The 20,318-nt window shown below is 40.6% G+C and overlaps 1 protein-coding gene across 1 annotated transcript in view; it reads left to right on the forward strand.

The window, feature by feature from the left end:
• The window catches only part of PTPRF (protein tyrosine phosphatase receptor type F), a 285,818-nt gene that overhangs the window by 79,575 nt on the left and 185,925 nt on the right, over positions 1-20,318 (forward strand). The window contains exons 3-4 of the mRNA XM_062497725.1: positions 12,676-12,821; positions 15,477-15,618. Of these exons, the coding sequence (XP_062353709.1) occupies positions 12,676-12,821; positions 15,477-15,618 (288 nt within the window). The remainder of the gene's footprint in view (positions 1-12,675; positions 12,822-15,476; positions 15,619-20,318) is intronic.

Here is a 20,318-nt window from a genome sequence, read left to right on the forward strand (position 1 = left end):
GGTGTAGGCAAATAAACTTCAGTCAAATACAAATATGGCAAATCTCTGTAAGCAGCATACTTGTCTTCTGGCTCTCATGCCATGTGCAACCTGCCATGTGTTCATTCCCAAACCTGAAATGCATAAACATCTTTACAGGCTGCAGAAGTCAGTGTGAGAGCTGGTATTCCCAGTTCTGAGTTCTCTCCAATGGATTTACCCTGGTGAATGTATGGCAAGGAGTTAACCCCTCATAATGCCTACCAGCTTTCTGTGATCATGTGAATCATGCACAAAACTGGGATTTACTGCTGACATGAGGAGAAATCTGGAAGAAGACGCTGGAGGTCTGGGTTGAGGGAAAATGGAGTACTGTCTGCAAGTAGGTTATGACTAAAAATATAAAAATTAATTACAATGCATGAGAGAATACAAACCAAAAAATGGCAGGAGCTACTGAAAGCTCTTCATTGTTCATAGACATTCCCAGTCTTGGTACTGAGCTCCTCCTTGGTAAATGTTACTCTTTAGGCACTCTGCCAGCTGACGTGGCTCATGGCTCTGAGGGCAATTGGAGCAGTAAGGTTCTCTTAGAGAAGCAGTTGCTGAAGGGTACCCAGCCTGAGAGCTCATGTCAGGAGTGCAGGTTTCTCTGAGTTTGGTCATATGCTGTAACTTCCTGCCACCACTTTGTTGGATTTTGGTCTGCTAATGTCCTAGGGATTGGTACTGAAGGAGTTGGTGTCACAGTGAGACCTGTGACTTGCAGCAGGACTCCATGGTGGGCAAGGAACATGTACTAAACAAATGTGGATTATTCTTTTGGTGGTTTTAACTAGGGAAGTTTGGGTACTCTGGGTAGCAGGAAGTGTTCTGGCTTGGTGACAATGAAGTAGGCTGTCTGAAACACCACCTCCTTGATGGAATATACGTATGCTCTGACTTGCCAAGATACCTACTGCAGTGCTGATGTTAACTGGTTTTCCCTTTTCCCAGAGACACAGATATTGTCAGAGGTGCTGAAAAGGAGATAATTCATGACATAGATGATTTTTCTCCTTTAGACAGATCAGTCCCTGATGAACTGCATGCTGCTGTGAAGCCTGTGGTGTAACTGGGTTCCCCAGCAGCCCCAGTTCCTCCCACTGGGGTGGCTCCCCAGCCCCACAGGTCCTGTGTGCAGCCTTTCCTCTGCAGTGCACCCTCCAACCTGCATACATGCCCTCAGCCAGTTCTGGAAGTTCATACTCATTACCATGGAAAATGGTAACTTCTCCATGTGGGCTTCAGCTTTCTGCATTTCTTGTGCATAATTGGGTGAAATCACGTTAAAGTTTGGTGCAAGTAAAAGGCTGCAGAAAAATAGAATCTGGAACCATGCCTGGTAGCTGGAGATTTGAGAAACTCAGTTTAGAAGCAGAGGCTGAGCTGATTGTCTACACGGAGAAAAGTTATTAAAGTGAAAAGAGGTTTTCATTTTATCTGTTAAATTCATAACACAGCAAGGAATGGATGGTAGAAAAAATAAATCAAGAATGCAGCAAACATGAAGGTGATTGATTCTGATGCTTTGCTACAACTCAGTCGTTTCTGAGCCAGAAAGCCCTGGGTGGTGGATGGAACCAGGTACCTCCTGGGATGAAGCACCTGCTCTGCTCTTGTGCACAGGGCACAGCTGGGTCATGCTAGCTGTAAAACTCTTAAATCTCTGGCATCTGTCACTGGTTCTTGTTACTGTAGGGTTTGGACATCCATCAGGTTATATGGAATCAGAGGTTTTTCACATACATATAGAGCCATTTTAGGAGAACTCAGGGGTGGTTCCTGCACAGAACACAGTGCCTTCTGGACTTCTCCTGGCTCTACAGCATCTTGGTCTCCCTGCAGCACCCTGGGCACTGTGCAGCATGGCTGTGACACTCTGTGTAGTTCTTGTCTTTCTGATGTGGAGGGTTGGAATTGCTCAGCAGCCCCCTGTCAGCACAGTCTGGCTGCCGGGTGGAAGTGGTAGCCCTGACATCAAAACTCTGCTCAAAGGGCTTTTCAATTGTGTGAGGCTCTGTGCCTTCATTTAGCCATTACAAAAGTACATAATTACTGGGTAAAAAATGCTCAATTATGTCTCCCGGAAGTGCTCAAACCTTCATGTATGAACCTCTACCCCAGCTTCCTAGGAGTCTGACTTGAAGGAAGCCTTTTAATGGGAAATGGACCTGTTTCTTAGGGAATTTCAGGAAAGACTGAGTAAAAATGATTAAGACCCTGAGATTAGCTTAGTTGGTTTAGAGAATGGTGCTGGTAACACCAGGGTTGTGGGTTTAATACCTATGTGGGCCATTAACTTGAAAGTTGGACTTGATGATCCATGTGGGTCCCTTTCAATTCAGAACATTCTGTGATCTGTCATCTACTTCTTTCTTTCCCCCACTTGAGAGTATTTTGCTTGGGTACCTAGCTCTGTGCTCCGGTAAACATCTAAATGTGGAAGCTACATTTCTTGGTTTTCTGCAGACTGTACTACAGCTGCAGCATGACAAAACAGTTGACACAAATAGAAAAAAAAAATTACTGTATTACGAAAGTGCCAGCATGCATTTGCTATCATTAAGCAGAAAGTCTTCCTCTTTACCAATAGATGAGGCAGGAATTTGGTTCATTATTGTAGGAGGAGGACAGAGGAACATACAGTGGCGTTAAAATGAAATGCAGGTCCCTTCCTGAGAACCCAGAATGCCTTTGCTTTAGTAACAAATATTCTGAAGAGGTCACTTCTTCTGGCTCCCAGTTCTGTTAGAATCATTGTACTATGGTATCTGTTTACAAAACAAGGTTTGCACTTGCTTTTAATTCTAAAAGCAGAGGAAAAACCTGAACTTGGCAAAACCTTTTGAACTGCTGAATCAAGAACTAGCTGCTTGCAAAAAAAGGATTAAAACCTTTTAATCCTTTTGTGTAAAAAAAAAAATAAAAAAGTTGTTTAATGTGGTAGGCATGCTGGCAAAATTAATTTTCATCTTTTTTCAAGCACAAGATTTCAGTTTTGTCTGTTTCCTGTTTCTGCATATCTTAGCGGGTTCTTTACACTATGCAATATGCTTTATTAACTTTGAAGTTCTGAAGAAATTTGCAAATAACAAAATATGGATATGGAAGAAAAAGCAAGTTGCTAGGAGCAGGCACAGCTGTTATGTGCTGCATTAGGCAGTGTGGTGATGACTTGATTTTAGAGCCCCTTAGATGGGGGTTTTATTCTCTTGTCCCTTGTACATACTGTGTGCAAGAGAGAGGCAGCCTGAATTCAGGTACTGAATTTTGTGTATGATTAAGCAAATGTTCTATATGTATGCATTTGAAAGCCCTTAAGTGAATGTTGTGTTAATGGTGATAATTGGAGACTGTCTCCCTGCAATCCTTTCTCAAGCTGAATAAGGTCTAAGGCCAAAGGCCCAAATGCTTAATTGTATTAAACACAGAGGCTGAAAAATTTATTAACTCAGAAAGTATGTATTACCAAGTTAATTGGAAGTGCCTTTAAGCTATTACCAGGTGGAAATTTGACTTCAGGTTTCAGTTTTAAATTAACGCAGAAAACCATTCTGTGAGGCTGCTGGAAGGTCTGCAGTTAGAGCAGCACTTCTCTGCTCTCCTTTGTTTTTCTACTCTGTAATGCTTAGTATAAATGCTGGGAAGTTAAACCTGAACCATATATAGCTTTGGCTTTTCCCCAAAATATGTAACAGGCTGCACATACAAGCTGTGAGTGCTCTAGGGAAACGTAAAAGCAGAAGATGGGAAGTGAAGGCAACCTCAGGTTCTAGAAGGATGTTTTACTGGGCTGTTTTTCTGCTTTGTTTTTAATCACTATTCTTCAGTTGTATGGAGGACTGCTTTATGCTTCTTGGATTTTTTTTCTTTTTTTTTTGGTTGTGCATTATTTCAGGCATTGGAAGCAAGTAAGGATGATGTCATAGTAGAGGGATTGATTTATTTCCCCCCCACCCCCTTCCTGTGGACAAGAGTCAGTCAAAGCCTGGGGATTAGCCAGAGTTAGGGATTTTCTTACTGAGATGTAAAGCAGCTCACACTGATAGCCAGCCAGGCACTTTGAGAAAGACATTGCAATTACAACAGTCTGGAAAAATAACGGAGAAAATTTGCCACCCTGTGTGGAAAATCTGTAGGCCCCCTGTAGATGTGATATGGAGAAAAACCACCTCCCCACTGTGTTAAGGTCTTAAGTTGTCTGCATAAAACTTCACAAATAAATCATCACCCAGAATGTGCCTTGCACGGCATCCTTGTGTGGTGGCTGCCTGAGACAATTCTGGTTCAGTATTGTCAGTTAATTTTAGGCATTTAAACTTTGTAAACAATTTCCATGATTCACAAAGAAACAGAATTAGAAATTTACTCAAGTGCAATACTATGATGACAGGCTGTTGCTGTAGTTTATTAATATCCAGTAGTCATGGCCTCAGCACTTGTGTGAGCTAATGGTTTAAACCCATATTGCTGTGGAATAAGCAGGTTTATCCAAACATCAGCATTTAACAGGGAAGGCTGAGTTTCTGTTGGTGAAGGGTTTATTTATGTGTAACTGTCCGGACACAGAAGATTTTAAGATGCTTCTTCAAGAAAAAAATTTAAAATACTTGATTTTGACTTAAACTTGTGGGTATAAACTCTGTGTTGGCAAAATGGAAGAGGGCTCAGAAATGCCTATCTGGGTGTGGAAGTTCCTGCTGTGTGTCTGCAGAGACACCACAGCCCTGTCAAAAGCTTTGCCTTTAGATTAGGCTTATGCTCAGCAAAGAGCCTCTTTGCCAAGATGGTGAAGAAGCAGGAGTTGAAGATTGTCAGAATTTCTGAGCTTAAGTCCTTACAAATGCTGATAAAAGTATATGCTTAACCTTACATGTACCCTTGCATTTTCCTTTAGTTAGCTTACTTCAGATAAACAAAGCACAGTGGGTCTTGCCTGCTGAAATGAGTGCCTTGAATCTTAGTTCAGTGTGTTTCCTACTGGTGTTTAGGGAGAAGCACACCTTCTGTTGAATGGCTGCTTTTGTTATTTTTGTAATGTAATTGTTTTACTGGAAGTTACAGAGGTCATTGAACATGTTAAAAGATCTACTTCTTGGAACTTTCGGATATTAATCATTGACTTTATTTGATTTCATTTTGTACAAACTCAGAAGTTACCTCTGAGTAACTTCATGGAGGTCAGGAAAAGGCGGCGACAAGAAATGCAACTTGCTCTGAGATAATGTTTGTAGATTTGATTATCATGGACATTCGCACTTGAAGCTGGAAAACTCAACCACTAAAATTGGATTGAAATAGCAGAATCATTTGTCCTAGCTGTTGGGAATATCTTAAACATTAAAACTTAATAAAATAAGATCATTAATAAAAAGAGAAACTATGCAGGTAACATGAGGTAACCTGTAATTCAGATTGATCTGACGAGCATGTTGAATTCAGAGTGCCATTTTCTGTGATTGGGCTGATGTTAAGTGTTTTTTAGTGGATGGGAGAAAGGGTCATGATCTATAACCTGGATAAAAAGAAAATTATGTAAGTATCTGAGCATGCAACACCCCACCACATACATTTGCATTTATTCAATAAGTACTTTGCACCAAACAATAAAGAACAAAAGTTTCATTTACGAAGTGCTATCATCTTAGTGAAATAGAACCAAAATGGGAGAAATAAGGAATGAATTAGCACTGTGCTCACTGAGAGACCCATTGAGGCTTTACTAAGCTGTTGTTAAAGAAATGTTATTTCAAGGTTCAAACAGGCTCTTCCCATGTATAAATTATACAAGAAAAAAAAGTGAAAGTTTGTAAAATTGTATTTTGCCAAACAATCTTCCTGCTGATCACAAAGGGGCAGGAACTGCATTTAAACAATGGTGGGTATATTGCAAGGAAAACATCAGGATACTAAACACAAGGATAACTGGAGAGCCCAGTGACTTGTCTCTTGCCCTGCAGTGGATGCTTAGGAGAAGAATCACAGATTAGGTTTCTCCAGAGTATCTTTTCAGTAGGCATCCATCCATGCACAGATATCAATCATCCAGGATCACAAAGGAAGCTGAGAGAGAGAAATAGTTTAGCTATATATAAAAGTATGGGCTGTCTCTGTCTTCTGGACCACTTTATTTCCACTTCAAAGTCAGTCATGAACACGAGAAAGTCTGTGTCATTGTTGCTTTTTTCCCAGTGTTATAACTGAGCCACATCTTCATTTTTCGCATATTCATTCTGACAGCAGCCATGTGAGAACAGCAGGTTAGTTTAACAGAGGAAGGTGAGGCACAGTTGTGCCTTTGTGTATGTGACAGGAAAGGTTAAAGGCAGGGATTTCAACCTGAATTTCACAATTTCCAGGCTCAGGAACTGATTTCATTGTGATCTGCTCATTCCGGTGTCAAATGAATAATAAGTAATTATTCATTTAGCCCAGGCACCTAAATAAGATTGCCCATGTCTATTGTGTGTCCTTATCCAGTTCATCTTGTATAGCAACTGTAAATTTTTAGTTCACAGAGGAGTCTGCTTCCAATCTTTATTTAGCTCAAGTCATAAAAGCTTTCGGATAAAAATATAAGCTTCCCTCTCCTACAACACAAGTCTTATTTTTGGCTGCCCATCTATTTAGAGTAGTGAGAACTTGTACTATGAGGACAGAGATTTTTTTCTTTTAAAATCTCTCACAGCAGGTGGGTGTTCATAGAACACTTAATTGCAGACATGTTCAGTAATACATTTTTTTCCTCAAACCTGTGTGTGACCCTTTGGAAAAATGGCATCCACAAGAACAGAAGGTGCATTATGTTGCCAGTCCTTGAATTAAAATTTTTTAGATGAAGAATATTTTTTGTAGTTGCTAAATACTGACAATACATCTGGATTCCATTTAATTTTCCCATTTATTTTAAGAAAAGGATGGGTCTTTGAAATAAAACAAATTAACATTTGTGAATATTATGTATATTGGCATGTATTATGTTTCAGTCACTTGAAATTTTTGGCTCTTAAAGAATTACAGGGAAACATATTTTTATGTGGCAGTTGTGTGCTTAATGTGTATCAAAATGCAAGCATCTGTGCTAAATACCTTTTCAGGGATCTGGCTAGTATTCAAGTCAGGTAATGCAGGTCATATGTTACTCCTCACAGACCATGGTTCACATAAAAGACACCTTGCCAAGTTAGAGGGAGGCTACACCTCTGTCCTCAGCCTTGAAGGAAATCTGACAAGAGATACTTGTCTCCCTGGGAAAATCCTTTGGGTTCACTAAGAAGCTGCACAGCCTAAAAAAAGCACATGTGATGAAATGACTCTGAACTCACCTGGTAAAGGAAAACCTGGAAAAAGGAACTGAAATTTTGCTCTTCTGCTACAGATATGTGGCAGGGCAGATTTTAAAACAGGTGCTGAGATGGTTTTCTGATTTGCAAGAATTGTTTCACAAAAAAAAAGTCAAGAATAGCAGGGAGTTATATAAGATATACATGTATTTTTTAATATAACATACAGGTGAGAGAGGCATCTTCATGGCTGTGCCTGGCTCCGAGGTGCCCTGCAGGAAAGGTGTCAGTGGCTCTCCAGGAACCCTGAGGTTCTGTCTTTGAGGGCTTCCCAAACCTGTCATGCTTTGTTTCACAGGGAAGGGCAGACAACAGCTAGATTGGTTAGAGCATACCTGACTGTCTCTGGCTTTCTTTGCACGTTCTTATGTACCTTTTAAAATATAATTCAAGGGAGCTTTTCTTTTGAATGCGTCACACACCCAGTTCAGGACACTACGTGAGTTTTCTGCTGCTTTTACAGGTTAATTCAGTAGTGCCTAAATCTCTCTAAGCATTTCGTCCTTGCCATGAGGCCCTCCTTGGGATTCACTTTATAGGATTATCCACAAATGTGTGCTTGCTAGGCAAGTGGCTATTTCAACACTACCAAATGTGAAAGCCAAGTCCTCTTCTTCTGAAATGTTGTGGTTTTGTTGTTTTGTTTTATTTTAATTTCTCAGTGGAGAGCATGTCTGAGAAAGTTATTTTTCTGCCCCCAGCCAAATAAGATGAAACCAGTTTCTTACAAGAGAAAGAAATACTCTATTTTTTTACAGTCTTCTTCCTCAGAACTGTTTTGTTCCCGTAAACTTTCTAGAATAATTTAGTTTTGAGCAAAGACCAAATGGGGAAAACTTCAGCCAATAAGGTAAAAATTTTCCCAATTCTCCTGCCTGAAGCTTATGAATGAATAGAAATGAGAGCAGTAGTTTCTACTCCTGGTGTAATAGGAACTTAGTTTTGACGTGAGGAACAAGAATTAGTTCAGAGGGTGAGGCCTGAATGTGCTCCAGGGATCTGTCACTTAGCAGAGAGGCTAGGGAAAGAAGGACTGGAGTAGTTTGGACTTAGGGGAACTATGCCAGTCTGGAGTTGTTACTCCATGTGATGGAGTAAGTGAAGGTGGGTGTGATGGGCACCCAGCCATCCAGCACCTCTCCCTGCTGTCATCCAAGGCTTGCTCAAGATGTTCTCCAAAGCTGGTATTTCAGAGATTTGTCTTTGAAACAAAATAGCTCTTTTCCCTCTTTTTCCATTCTTCCTCCACCCCTTAAGCTTTTAACAGAAAATCTTCATCTTTGGTCCATAGGTTATCCAGGAAAAGACAGGTTTTCACTGCAAAAGACACTTCAGTTCTTTGTATTTATATGCATCATGTTTGAGCAACAAACCTTCCTATGTGCATAATCTTTTATGGACACTGTTCATTTTGAATTTAAGGAGAGGGAAAAGACAACACGTAGGTTACTTCTGTGTTTTCAGTACATCCTTGTTTTATCTGACTGTGTTTCAAGGCCTACCCGAAGAATGCAAATACTCAAAATGGGTTAAAAAAGACAGCTTGTACCATGATCTGGCCCTATCCAGAGTGTTGCCCCTTGGAGATAACTCATTATAGTCTCATGGTAGCTTCCTCCTGGCAGTAGTTAGAGAGCTGTTGGTTAGAGGGGTGATGTGGGGGTTGTCTAGTCCACTTAGCATGCATATTTCACAATCATCAAGAGTTTAGTGGATTCTTTGTTGTTCTTGTGTTAGCTCTCCCTGAGATAAGTTTTGGGATTTGCTGTAACAGTTACAAATCAGTACAAAAAATGTATGCTCATGCCCGCCTATTGTCCTGGGGCCAGGACTCAGCATTATAGCTTTGCTTAACTAGTACTTTCCTTCCATTTCAAAACTTCAGGGCATAGAAATGTTTAAAATGCCTTTGTATAAATACCCTTTCTCAGACTGAGAATTTGGTTTATATACAGGTGTACTTCTGTGTCCAGTCTCAGAGGGTTTAGATGGTTTCCAGAAATCAGTGTTGCTCAATTAAATGTGCAAAGGAAAAAGATTCATTGCAACAATGCAAAATCAAGGCAGCAGGTTTTGAGCTTTTACTGCAGGTGAACATTCAATTTCCTTTTGTTCTGGTTTTAAGAGTATTGATCTTTTTTAAATGTATAAAAGTAAAGCAAGTCCTCAGTGTATGTGTTGGGGAGTATGTATAAAGTCAGAGATCTAATTGCATTGTATTCTTCAAGGACAAAAGTTTCTGGATTCTGCTGTATTTGCCATTTGGAAAAAAATTACACTATTTAACTAAGATCACAGGGTAAATAAGAGAAAATCAGAAAACCAAATCAGCTGCTGAAGTGCAATACAAGACATCAGCTCAGCACACTGCATAGCAAAACAGTCAATCACAATGCCATCACTAGCAGCCTGAATGGTAAATTAACATTTCTCTGAAATAGATGAGAGGTGAATAAACAGAGATATATGTAAATACAAACTAAGTAGAAATAGATGTGATTATAGATGAGTAAATATGTGGAATCAGCATCAGTTAAGCAAGCAGGCTTAATAATTCCTTGCTGTTCGTGTCAGGACAATGTGCCACAGGCTTTAGACAGCAGCCATCATGTCTTAAAACGCATTTCCTAGATTTTGAGCATAGTCCTGGGGCTCTCTTTACAAAGGATGGCAAAATTCAGTACACTTCTGTGAGGAATTTCTGTGGTGAGGCCAGGTCTGTGATACTCCTTCACAGAAACTTGTTGAGGACAGAGAGTGTGTATCTGCTTGTGTGCAGGCAGTGCTAGCCTTGGATCCGCTGCCCACCAGGGTCTTTTGGAACTTAGGCTGAGCAAGCAGCAGTAGCAGCAGAGTCCAGGTCTGCACTCGAGTGTCTCCGCTGTGACCTGCAGGTCAGCCAGGTTTGGGGCTGGCATGTCCCCGCGTGGGTGCTCGGTGGATCCCCACACACGAGCACAGCCCATGCTGAGCATTGGATGTGGCGGTGAGAAGGGCTCTGCTGTCCTGCTGCCTCCGTGGGGGCTGGCCACCAGCCCCCTGCTGTGTGTGGCCTCAGCTGCCGGTGGCTCTCCAGGCGGTGCCGGCTGCTCTGGCCTCGTCCCTCGCTCTGACACCCATGGCTGACCTCAGGCCTGGCTGCGGACTGCCGGGAAGTTCCTGCTTCACTGCCGTGTCTCCACGGGCCGCAGGGGAATGAATACCTGCTCAGGCACCCGGAGCTCCTGGTGCCCCTCTGGCTGGGTGCTCACAGGGCTGTTTCTCACACTTTTTACCTCGTTCCTCACACCCGCGAGGTGTTCGGCCTTTTCTTACCACAGCGGCGCCGCCATGACAGGCTGGCTGTGCTGTGGGGCCATGGCGGGACTGCTGTGTCCAGCACAGGGCAGCCCTGACCTCTCCTCGCAAACACCATCTTATAGCACACCCCGGCACCCCTCACAGCTCGTGGCGCCATGTTAGAGAAACAAGAAGCATCCTAGGCCTTTGGCAGTCTCCCTGGCTTGGGACACGTGCACTGGGGCAAGGCAGAGCCTGGTCTCCGGGCTTTGTCAAAAGCAGGGAGGATTGAAGTAGTTCACTTGGTTGAGTTGGCTGTGTTTTGTCACACCACGCCACACTGCTGGGACGGGGCTCAGCACGAGCAGTTAGTGTGGGCTAAACTAGAAGGTGAAACTAGGGTTGAGGAGGTGCCACAGTTTCAGCCAGGTGTCCAAGGAATGCAGTTCAGGAGTGAAATTGTGCCCCACAGCTGCTGAGAGAAAGGCACTGTCGCCTGATCCTGCCCTGAGCCGCTGCTCTCCCTGCTTGGAAAAGAAGAAAAGACCATCTTTCTGCCGGGTTAGGAGCCCAGATCTATTCCATAGAGGCTTTGATGACCCTGATGCTCCTTGTAGGAGGTCAGGTGCCAGTGTCTGGAGGCAGGGAGGAGCGGTGAAGGGGGTGAGGAGCAGAGAACTACCTCTGCCTGCCTGGTTCAGCTGTCACTGCAACTGCACCTGTTGAATTTAAATCTCTTATACGTTAGAAAAATGCATTTAAAGGCTGTCATCTTTTGGGATTGCTAAATTTGTATTCTTCCTAGGTCAAGGAAATTCACCCCTCAGTTTGTCTAGAGTTCAAAGCACCTGGGCTGACAGATGTCATGCCCCTCTCCCTCAAGGACACACTTGTGGATGTGTCTAGAATGTGAAGGTGTGGAACCACCAGCAGCTCTGCTGGGGTCATTGGTTTGTTATCTTGGAATTGAACAAGTTTCTTCTTTTACTCAGGCTCCTTTCTGTGTGCCAGCAGCTCTCTGACCTGTTTATAGGCCAGGTTCATTTTTGAGGTGGTTGATCACACTTGTATTTGAAACATAGCTATAGTGTGACCTGTGCATGGAATGGCATCATGGGTGGACTCTGTTAACTCTCCCTGTAGAGTTAAATGTTTCAGTGCTTTATAGGAATATGGGATCATCAAATGCTTCTGACAAGGTCAAAGCAGTGTTTCAAGATGGTCCTTGGATCACATAGTGCAAAATTTTCCCATACAGCAAGTACAGAGGCAAAATACAACCATTCAACCTGGATATATAGTTTTATCCATCTCAATCTGTTATGTAAACCTTGAAGACACTGCTCTATTTTAATGAGATTTTTAATTGATTATTTAAATGTTATATGATACTTTTTTTTCTGAGTCTTTCATGCCTGAATGCCACTTTGGTTTCTTTGCTGACTTTCACTTCTAGTGATTAGTTTCTTAACAAGCATAGGCTAGCTTCTGCAGGTTTCCAGATACTTAAATTGTAGGATTTTCATGTCAGTCCTCATTTAAAATGAAACTAAAGGTTGTTACTTGTGTACTTAAAATCATCTGTTAATTTTTATGGATGTGTTAACAGCTTTCAGTAAAACTAATGTCAAAGTATGGTATGTTTCAAAGGTTTGGTGTGTCAGCTGTTCTGTAACTTCAGTGCTGTGACCATGGTATAAATCTGCAAAAATCCATTTATTAGAAAACAAACTGTAAAAATAGTTTCAAATTGTCATATACCTGAATTAATGCCCAGAAGGCAGGGGGGAGCCTCCTATTGCCCTCATTTACAGGCAAGCCAGATGGATATTTATTCATTTCAGGAGAAAAAGGTACCCAAGCAGAAGCTGTCCTTGTCATGTTGCAGTCCATGCTGAATTTGTGTGGCTGAGGCCATTCAACCTGGATTTGTAGTAAGAGCACCAGCTATCTTACAATTTGGATTAACATGACGCATTCTATGCCTATCTGATGTTATGTCCTCATGGGGGTGATTTGGTTATTTTTCCAGGCAAGCCAACGTTTATGAAGGCTCCTGAAGATCAGATTGGGATTTCTGGAGGAGTGGCCTCTTTTGTGTGTCAGGCAACAGGAGAGCCCAAACCGCGTATCACGTGGATGAAGAAGGGGAAGAAAGTCAGTTCTCAGCGGTTTGAGGTAATTAACAAAAGGAAAAAAGAAAAACAACAGCCCCAACCTGAAAATTTGGTAATCAGTCTAATCCTCACAGGTCTTAATTGCACAATAATCATCACTGCAACCTGGGTATCTCTTTGTCACTACAATACAGAGTGTAAAGCAAGTTTCCTTCCCTGCAGCAATGCAATCTGTAGAGCAGGTGGTGTCCTTTGAGCATGATGCTGGAAACACACCAACAGGACATCCTCGTTCAGATGGGAGACTGGGGCTTACAGAGAATTGGATGGCAGACAAGACTTGGATCTAGCAGTATTTTTCTGTTTTCGTTGTCAGAATTTATAAGGCACCTCTTTGACCTACAATCCCCAGTGGAATTCAAAAGTGAGATGCCAAAACACTACTGGAAATCTTTCTAAGTGATGGCTACTGCCATCCCTCCCACAAAGGTACTTGGAAAGGGGAATGGTGAAGGGTTAATTGATGTCTCTGTGAGCTAAAGTAGGGGAGAAAGGAAGGGAGAAGAGCAGGGATCAGAAACATCTTTGAAAAAGGGTCCATATTGATTTATATTTTACATAGCAAATATATTTTCACTGACTTTCTCCACCTTTTTCTCCGCTTTCCTTTTTTTGGTGTTGGGCTCCCTTCTCTAAAACTGCCCTTGCAAATGTGACCCTTCTACAGTACTGCTTTTCTGCCTTTCCTCTAATCTTGTCTTTGATGTTTTTGCTTTCCTGACTGGAGCACAAGATGACTTTGCTGCCCAGAATGGATTGATTCAAGTCACCAATTTTAATCGTGGTTTCATATGTGAGCAGAAAACCTTGATTAAAGTAATCAATTTTAATCTTGTTTTACATTGTTATTTTTCCATGGTAAAAGTTTTGTTGTATAATAACTATTTAAACATTCTAATTTCTATGTAGATACAACATTTATAGTGAATTTGGTGCTTTTTGTGGCTGACCAGAGGGCTATGCCATATTATATATATTTATATGAGCAATTTCATACCTTTGTTCTCATCAATTTGGATGTATAGCTTGTGTCAGAAGATGGTAAATAATTTTTTCCCTAAACAACATTTGATTTTACTTCATTATTAGTTTTAATTAGGGAAAATTTGGAAGTAATTTTAAATGGAGAAAAAATCCAAATCTGATGTACACATGCAGAGTTGTGACACAGAAGAGGTATTCATCATTGGCAAATTAACAGCATTTTGGTCTCAGTGCCTGTCTGGCCCTTAGTAGTTGTAGCTCTGTTCCTATCACACAGTGTGTGTTCAAAGGGTAGTGAGGGCAAAGAGCTTTTCTGTTGTTTCATCTCTTAGCTTTTTAGTCCTTATCACTGAAGTGAATTAGTCTCTGTAGCTGACTTTTTCTTGTTTTAAAATACAGCAGTAGCTCTGTCCTTTGTAAAGATTTAGGATATTGTCACAGTTTCATGTTTAAAATCAGTATTTTTTTAAAAATTAGTTCTTTAAAGTGTGTTATAGTGATATTCATATTTCTCTTTCTTTACCTGACTGTATTAGGGAGTTCTTCTTCAAACAGAAGGGCTGTTCCTTCCAGCATGAGGAGTAATAGATTTTTCAGTGGTCTTGGTTACCTTTTGATTTCTTCCTGTTTGTTCTGTCACTGCAGAGTCTTGTGGTGCATTGTTTTCTCCTTCCTGTTCTCTCTCTTTTGTTATTTATGTTGTGGGAAGTGCTCCTAAACACGCCCTTGAAAACAGGGTGAGAGTTTTGCATGGTGGTAGCACCCCTAGGTTGACATCCATGTCTGGAAGGAAGGATTCCTTAAGTCTTTCCATTTCCTCAGTTCCCAAGGGACAGGAGTGGGTGGCATCTGCCTTTCCCTCATGCTGTCACTATCATCCAAATCAGGTGGTATTTCCAAGTTTTGCTGTACTCTGGAATAGGAGAAGAGTGAGTTTAGCATTAATAATGGCTTGAGGCTGTGCCTTCACAGCCTTGCTGTTATGAAGTAGCATGTAGTGATCCAGCTACAAACTAATAAATACCATTTTCTTCCATGTATAAGTCAGAGTAATGCATTTTTCATCTTAGCAGGATGGATGGAAAGGTAATGATTTATTAAAGATTTAATTTATTATGCTGGGGAAGGAAGTGTAATTACATCATTGTTGATTATGCCAGAGTTGCAAAGTACCCTGTGCTAAGGGACATTAAAACCCCTCACTCTTCTGGAGTTAGCATGCGCTGTAGGTGCTTGAGGTTTTATTCAAGTTTTGTTACTGTTTCCCTAGCAATCCCACAGGAGTATATCATTCTCCTCTTCCATCAAGGTGAAAGTTGGCACTAAATTGTATCAGTGATTAGTAAAATCATTAGTACAAATATGGCTCAGATGTTTTAAATCATCAGATTCACTTCTTTATTACCAGGTTGATAATTTGTCAACCTTAATTGATCAATAAAGAACCTCATTGGCTCTTCATTTGTTCTGGCCTCCTCAGAGGACAAATACATTCTTGACACTGAAATTTTTGTGCTACTGGATTTGGAACACTTAACTTACTGCATGGTATATTAGAACTTTGAGGCCTTGCTTTGTTTTGGTTTTTGTTGTTCAACTCCTAGATTGTTTTGACTCGGAGTGTTGTTGCAGAAGATACCAGTAATGAAGTGCTTTCTTTTAATTCTCAAAGGTTATTGAATTTGACGATGGATCAGGATCGGTTCTGCGGATACAGCCCCTGCGTGTTCATCGAGATGAAGCGATCTATGAGTGCACAGCCACCAACAGTGTGGGGGAGATAAACACCAGTGCCAAATTAACAGTGTTAGAAGGTAAGGGGGAAGGTTTTGCATGCCTTAAGTGGCTGGAGACGTGGCTTTGGCAGCTGAATGTTGATGTGCTGCATTTAATTGGCATGGTGATATTCTAGCTTGATTTGGTAAAGCTGTGTTCTTCTTATAGCAGTTGCTATAATTTCTCCTATAATAGAGCATCATATTTTGAGACAATCATGGAAGGATTGCAGATGCTGAACTGTCTTTAGAGTGTTTTTGTTGTCTGATTGAGAGGTGTCATTTCCGACTTGGAAGGTTATCTACAGTGACATTTGTATACTTTTCTCATCTGTTTGCTTTCATATAATACCCATCTTCAGGGTGTCCAAGTATTATATCTGAAAATAAGAAATTTCATCTATGTTCCTGCACCTTCTGGATTAAATCAGCACATAGGTTTTCAGGTTACTCTTCAGGTTTTTAATTTTATGTGAAATTTAGTTGTGTTTATTTTTCACAGTACTCACAACTTTTAATTGTCTCTCCTGTTAAGGAATAGGTTTTCCTCCTTGTCTGCTATATGAGCAGGTTTTATTTTGCTTCTCATGTTGTTTCTGCTAAATGTTTCTGGAAAAAAGTTTATTAGATATAAACAGGCTTGTCAACACTTTAATTTTTTTAATATTAAATTGTCAGAATTCTGTTCTGCTTTTAAGGAAATATGGTGTTTTCCCAGCACATCAATGAGTTCTGTCATTTGTTTATATATAGGACTTTGTAATTGTACTGAGGTGTTACAAATCTGGGGCATTTGGCTGAACGGGTTCTTACCCCTTGCGTTTTTACCCCTTACAAGCAGGAAAAGGCTTAGGCAAATTGCTTGTTGTTTATAGATTGACGTGGAAACTTCCAAGTAATGAAGAAACTAGACTGGAAAGTGTTTATTGTTGTAGGATTTTGAATCAGAGGAGACTGGTTATCCCAGTGGTGAGTGTGCCAGCCACACATGACAAGTTGCCTATTGTTCCTTGTTCTTCCATCCTCATTTATAGCATAGAGGTAATCATATTTTCCTTTCTGCTCTGTGACAAAGAATGCATTAAACAACTGTAATGTGCTCAGGCACCGTGGTGATGGGAATCATAGAAATCATTCAGTACCTGATGTGATTGTGTATCTTGTTTCTGGAGGTGGGGCATCTTAAAGATCAGCTTGCTCTCCAGTGACAGTATTGTTAAGAATGGGATAAAAAGTGCTATAGACTTGAAAATTATTGGGGGACAAAAATCACATTCTTTTTATTTCTTGCTTTTGCAGCAGTGTATGTGAGTGCATAAAGCTCAGTGGAGCTCTTTCAGCAGTTTATGTGCAGATCTGCATTTAAATGCTTCCTGCAACTGGATTTTTGTGATACTGGATGCTTGAATACCACTCTTCCATGCACTTTCCTGTTTCCTTTGGTTGTAGTTGTGTTTATGTATCTTGGATATGTATGCACATGCACACACACGCTAATAATTTATTTGCTCTGTGTTAAGTGTTCAAAGGCCCACAGAGACATGGATTGCATCAAGGAGCACAACAGTATTTCTTAGCTCCGTGGTGCTCCTGCTGATTTCCTGATGAGGTAAAACTTGCAGACCACCACATAAATATGGAATGTTAGGAAACACCACAGACAGGAAAAGACATGCAGGCACACAATTTAAGAGCTGCGGAAGCAAAAATCAGTAGCAGTCAAGCAGTGAGCCAGCTTTTCTGTTTGGAGAATTTGTTTAATTGGGAGTAATGATAGTTGAACATGATCCCATAAGGTCAGAAATGATCTGCAGGCTGGGGGGGCTGTGTTTTCCACTCAAACTAAAGAGTATCGACCCCTTGTTGCACACTCTTGTAATGGGCAAAATTAAGAAACATTCGCTGCCTAACAATTTGTATGTGCTGATGCATATAGAGTTGTGAGCTTGACTGCAAGGATGAAGAGCTATATGTACCTTTTATGTTGGCTTAACTGACAAAAAGGATGGATTCTGTTGTACGTATTTATATTTAAGAAAAAATGTTTTGCATTTCCCTTTTTGGAGACTTTTCTACAGACAGCTCAGTAATTTTTCAGTCAAGTTATCTTATTTTTCTGCGTTGTCTGATAGAGATTATGGTTTTTCTGCCTTTTGTGAATATTATTTTTTTAAAAATTACTATTAATATTCCTTTGTTTACACTTTGGCCGAGTAGATGCTGCCTGGTTGTGGTTGTTTAATCTCAATGTCTTCCGAAAAATAGTGATAAGTGCCCAAGTTCTCTGTTATGCCATCACTTTTCTAACATTAATTTTGTAGAGGCATTTGAAAATGACACATTTCATGTGGCACCCTTGGTGCTCGCCAGACTGTCAAGTAGGATTGGATTTTTCCCTCTGCTTTTGGGGTAGAAATAATTTCTGTAATTGGTCTCAGATGGCAGTTTGAATGATACAGATATTCTGCACTTCTTTCAAGAATTTGACTAATGCAGTGGTCCCTGGTGCATGACAAAGCTTATCATAGACGTCCTCGTGGTTACATGCTGCTAAATACACAGCATGTATTGATTTTTACATTAAAAATCCTTTATGACAATAAGTTTTAATACTCTTTCACAATTTGCCTTTAGAACATAGGCCTTAACATTAAATCCGGAAGTCACAGTTAGGGTTTAGCAGGCTGTTATTAGATGTCTTTGTAGCTAACTAAGCTGGAGCTTTATTTTATTTAGATTTCTGCAATGTTTTACAGCTCAGAAGTAGGTTATCCTTTCTAATTGCCAACTTATTTAATTCTGAATATTAAGAGAGAAACATGAGTCCAGTCTTCCAGGGGAGTGAGGAATTCTCACATAAGTGAATCTCTTTTAACAGTTTGGTTCCCTACTGCCCTTTTATTCTTTGTTTCCATGTCTCTAATTTTCCCCTTCTAACTGCAGATCCTGTTGTGACCAAACTACATATACTTTGTGTAGCTAGAAATTATTTCTCCTGTTGATAGTAGAAGAAATAGACATGCGTATACCTTCTCTTCTCATTTCTCCTGGGTAGCTGATAAGCTGAATTATGTATGAGTCATATTGAACATTTCTATCTTTTTTCCAATTATGACCTGAAGCAGCACAGAAGTATGTTTCTGCTTGGCAGATGAGGAAGGCAGTGCAGGGAAGGGGGAAGGCTAGAATCAATAAGCTGACACACATTCTCAAGAAAAGCCTCAGGGACAGTTAGTGGCACTAACAAATTAATAAATACAGTATTCATTGGTAATGTTGAGAATTACAGAACATTTTTAATAGGGAGGTTATATGAAATATAAGTAGGAAGAATGCCAGTGTGCAAAAATGCAGCAACAAGCTAATGGCAGAAGAGCATAAGTCCGTGGTGTCCTTCCATGAGACTTCTTGTACACTCTGATTGCAGCAGTGTTGGGAAGGGTGGTGGTAAAAGTGTTTGTCTCTGGCTGCCTGTTCACCAAAGAATGCCTTCAGTCTGTTTTCCAGCAGTTTCCACCCAACAGGAATATAAGGAAAAGCAGTGGAATAAAAAAAATCTTCAAGGAGCAGGGAGAAGTATATTGATTCTTTAGGGGAGAAAGGTAACTCAAATACAAAGTATGTTATCAGTCCCTTCTCCCAGGACATCCCAATGGGGACATTCAGTTTCAATTTCCAGAACTGGAAAAACCAGTTAATCGCAACTGGTCCTTTAATGCTTTACAAGCAGTCATTTTTTTTCACTCCCTTGTAATCATTTTTTTTTCACTCCCTTGTAATCCGGAGCATACAGTCGTATCCAAGTGACACTAAATACGTGCAGTTTCATTTCTCTTTGTTTTTAAGTAGGTTAAATGAAAATACCATCTCCAATTTCCATTCTAGATCTATGGAAATCCCCTATGCCTCTATCCCAGACTCCAGATCATGTGGCACGTAGTTATTTGCCTGGAGAGTGCTGCCAGGCTCCACAGGAGAGCAGCTTCTGGTAAAGAGGACAGATAGAAGAGCCAAGAAAGAGTTGCTTTCACAGTGGGTTTCAGTTTCAAGGTAACCTGGCAAGTTAAGTTTTACTGGCTGGCTTTGTGCTGACAGAAGTCAAAGAAGTTTAGGAGCATTTCATTGCAGCCCTGGTATTGTGTTTTACTGTGAACTGAAACATCCTTGTGGTATCAACATTGTGCTCAGCACAGATCCAAAACAAAGCCCAGTACAAGCTACTAGGAAGAAAATTAAGTCTATCCAAAACTAGCACACCTAGAAAGTTCCTGAGTGCAGCAGTTGTCCTAGGGTGGCAAGCACTTCTAGCATAACATAATTTGCTGTTTACTGAACCATGTCATGAGCTTAATTTCTTTCACCATCTGCCAGCTGCATTCTAGTTCCTGGGGTTACCCTGTTTGAAATGCTGTAAATGGTAAACATTTGACTGTTACAAATGATTTCTGCAGAGAGCTAGATCTCAGAAGGCCTGAACCAATATGCCCTTTTTGTAAACATCCATCTAAAAGTGATTTTTGTCATTGGAATAGTAAACAGAAGTTAGCTGTGTTTAATCCTTGTTTATGTTTAGTTAGTTAAAAAAGGATCAGTCCGATCACTGTACTTTTGCTTCATTGCTTTTGCATCTTTTTGCCAAGAAGAATTTCTTGCAATTTGTTGTAAAATTGAAACAATTATAGAATGGAAATTGAATCTATTTGCATGTGCTCATTCTGACTGTGTAAATAAATTAAAGC

This window comes from Cinclus cinclus, chromosome 8, assembly GCF_963662255.1.
Source record: "Cinclus cinclus chromosome 8, bCinCin1.1, whole genome shotgun sequence".
Classification (NCBI taxonomy): Eukaryota; Metazoa; Chordata; class Aves; order Passeriformes; family Cinclidae; genus Cinclus; species Cinclus cinclus.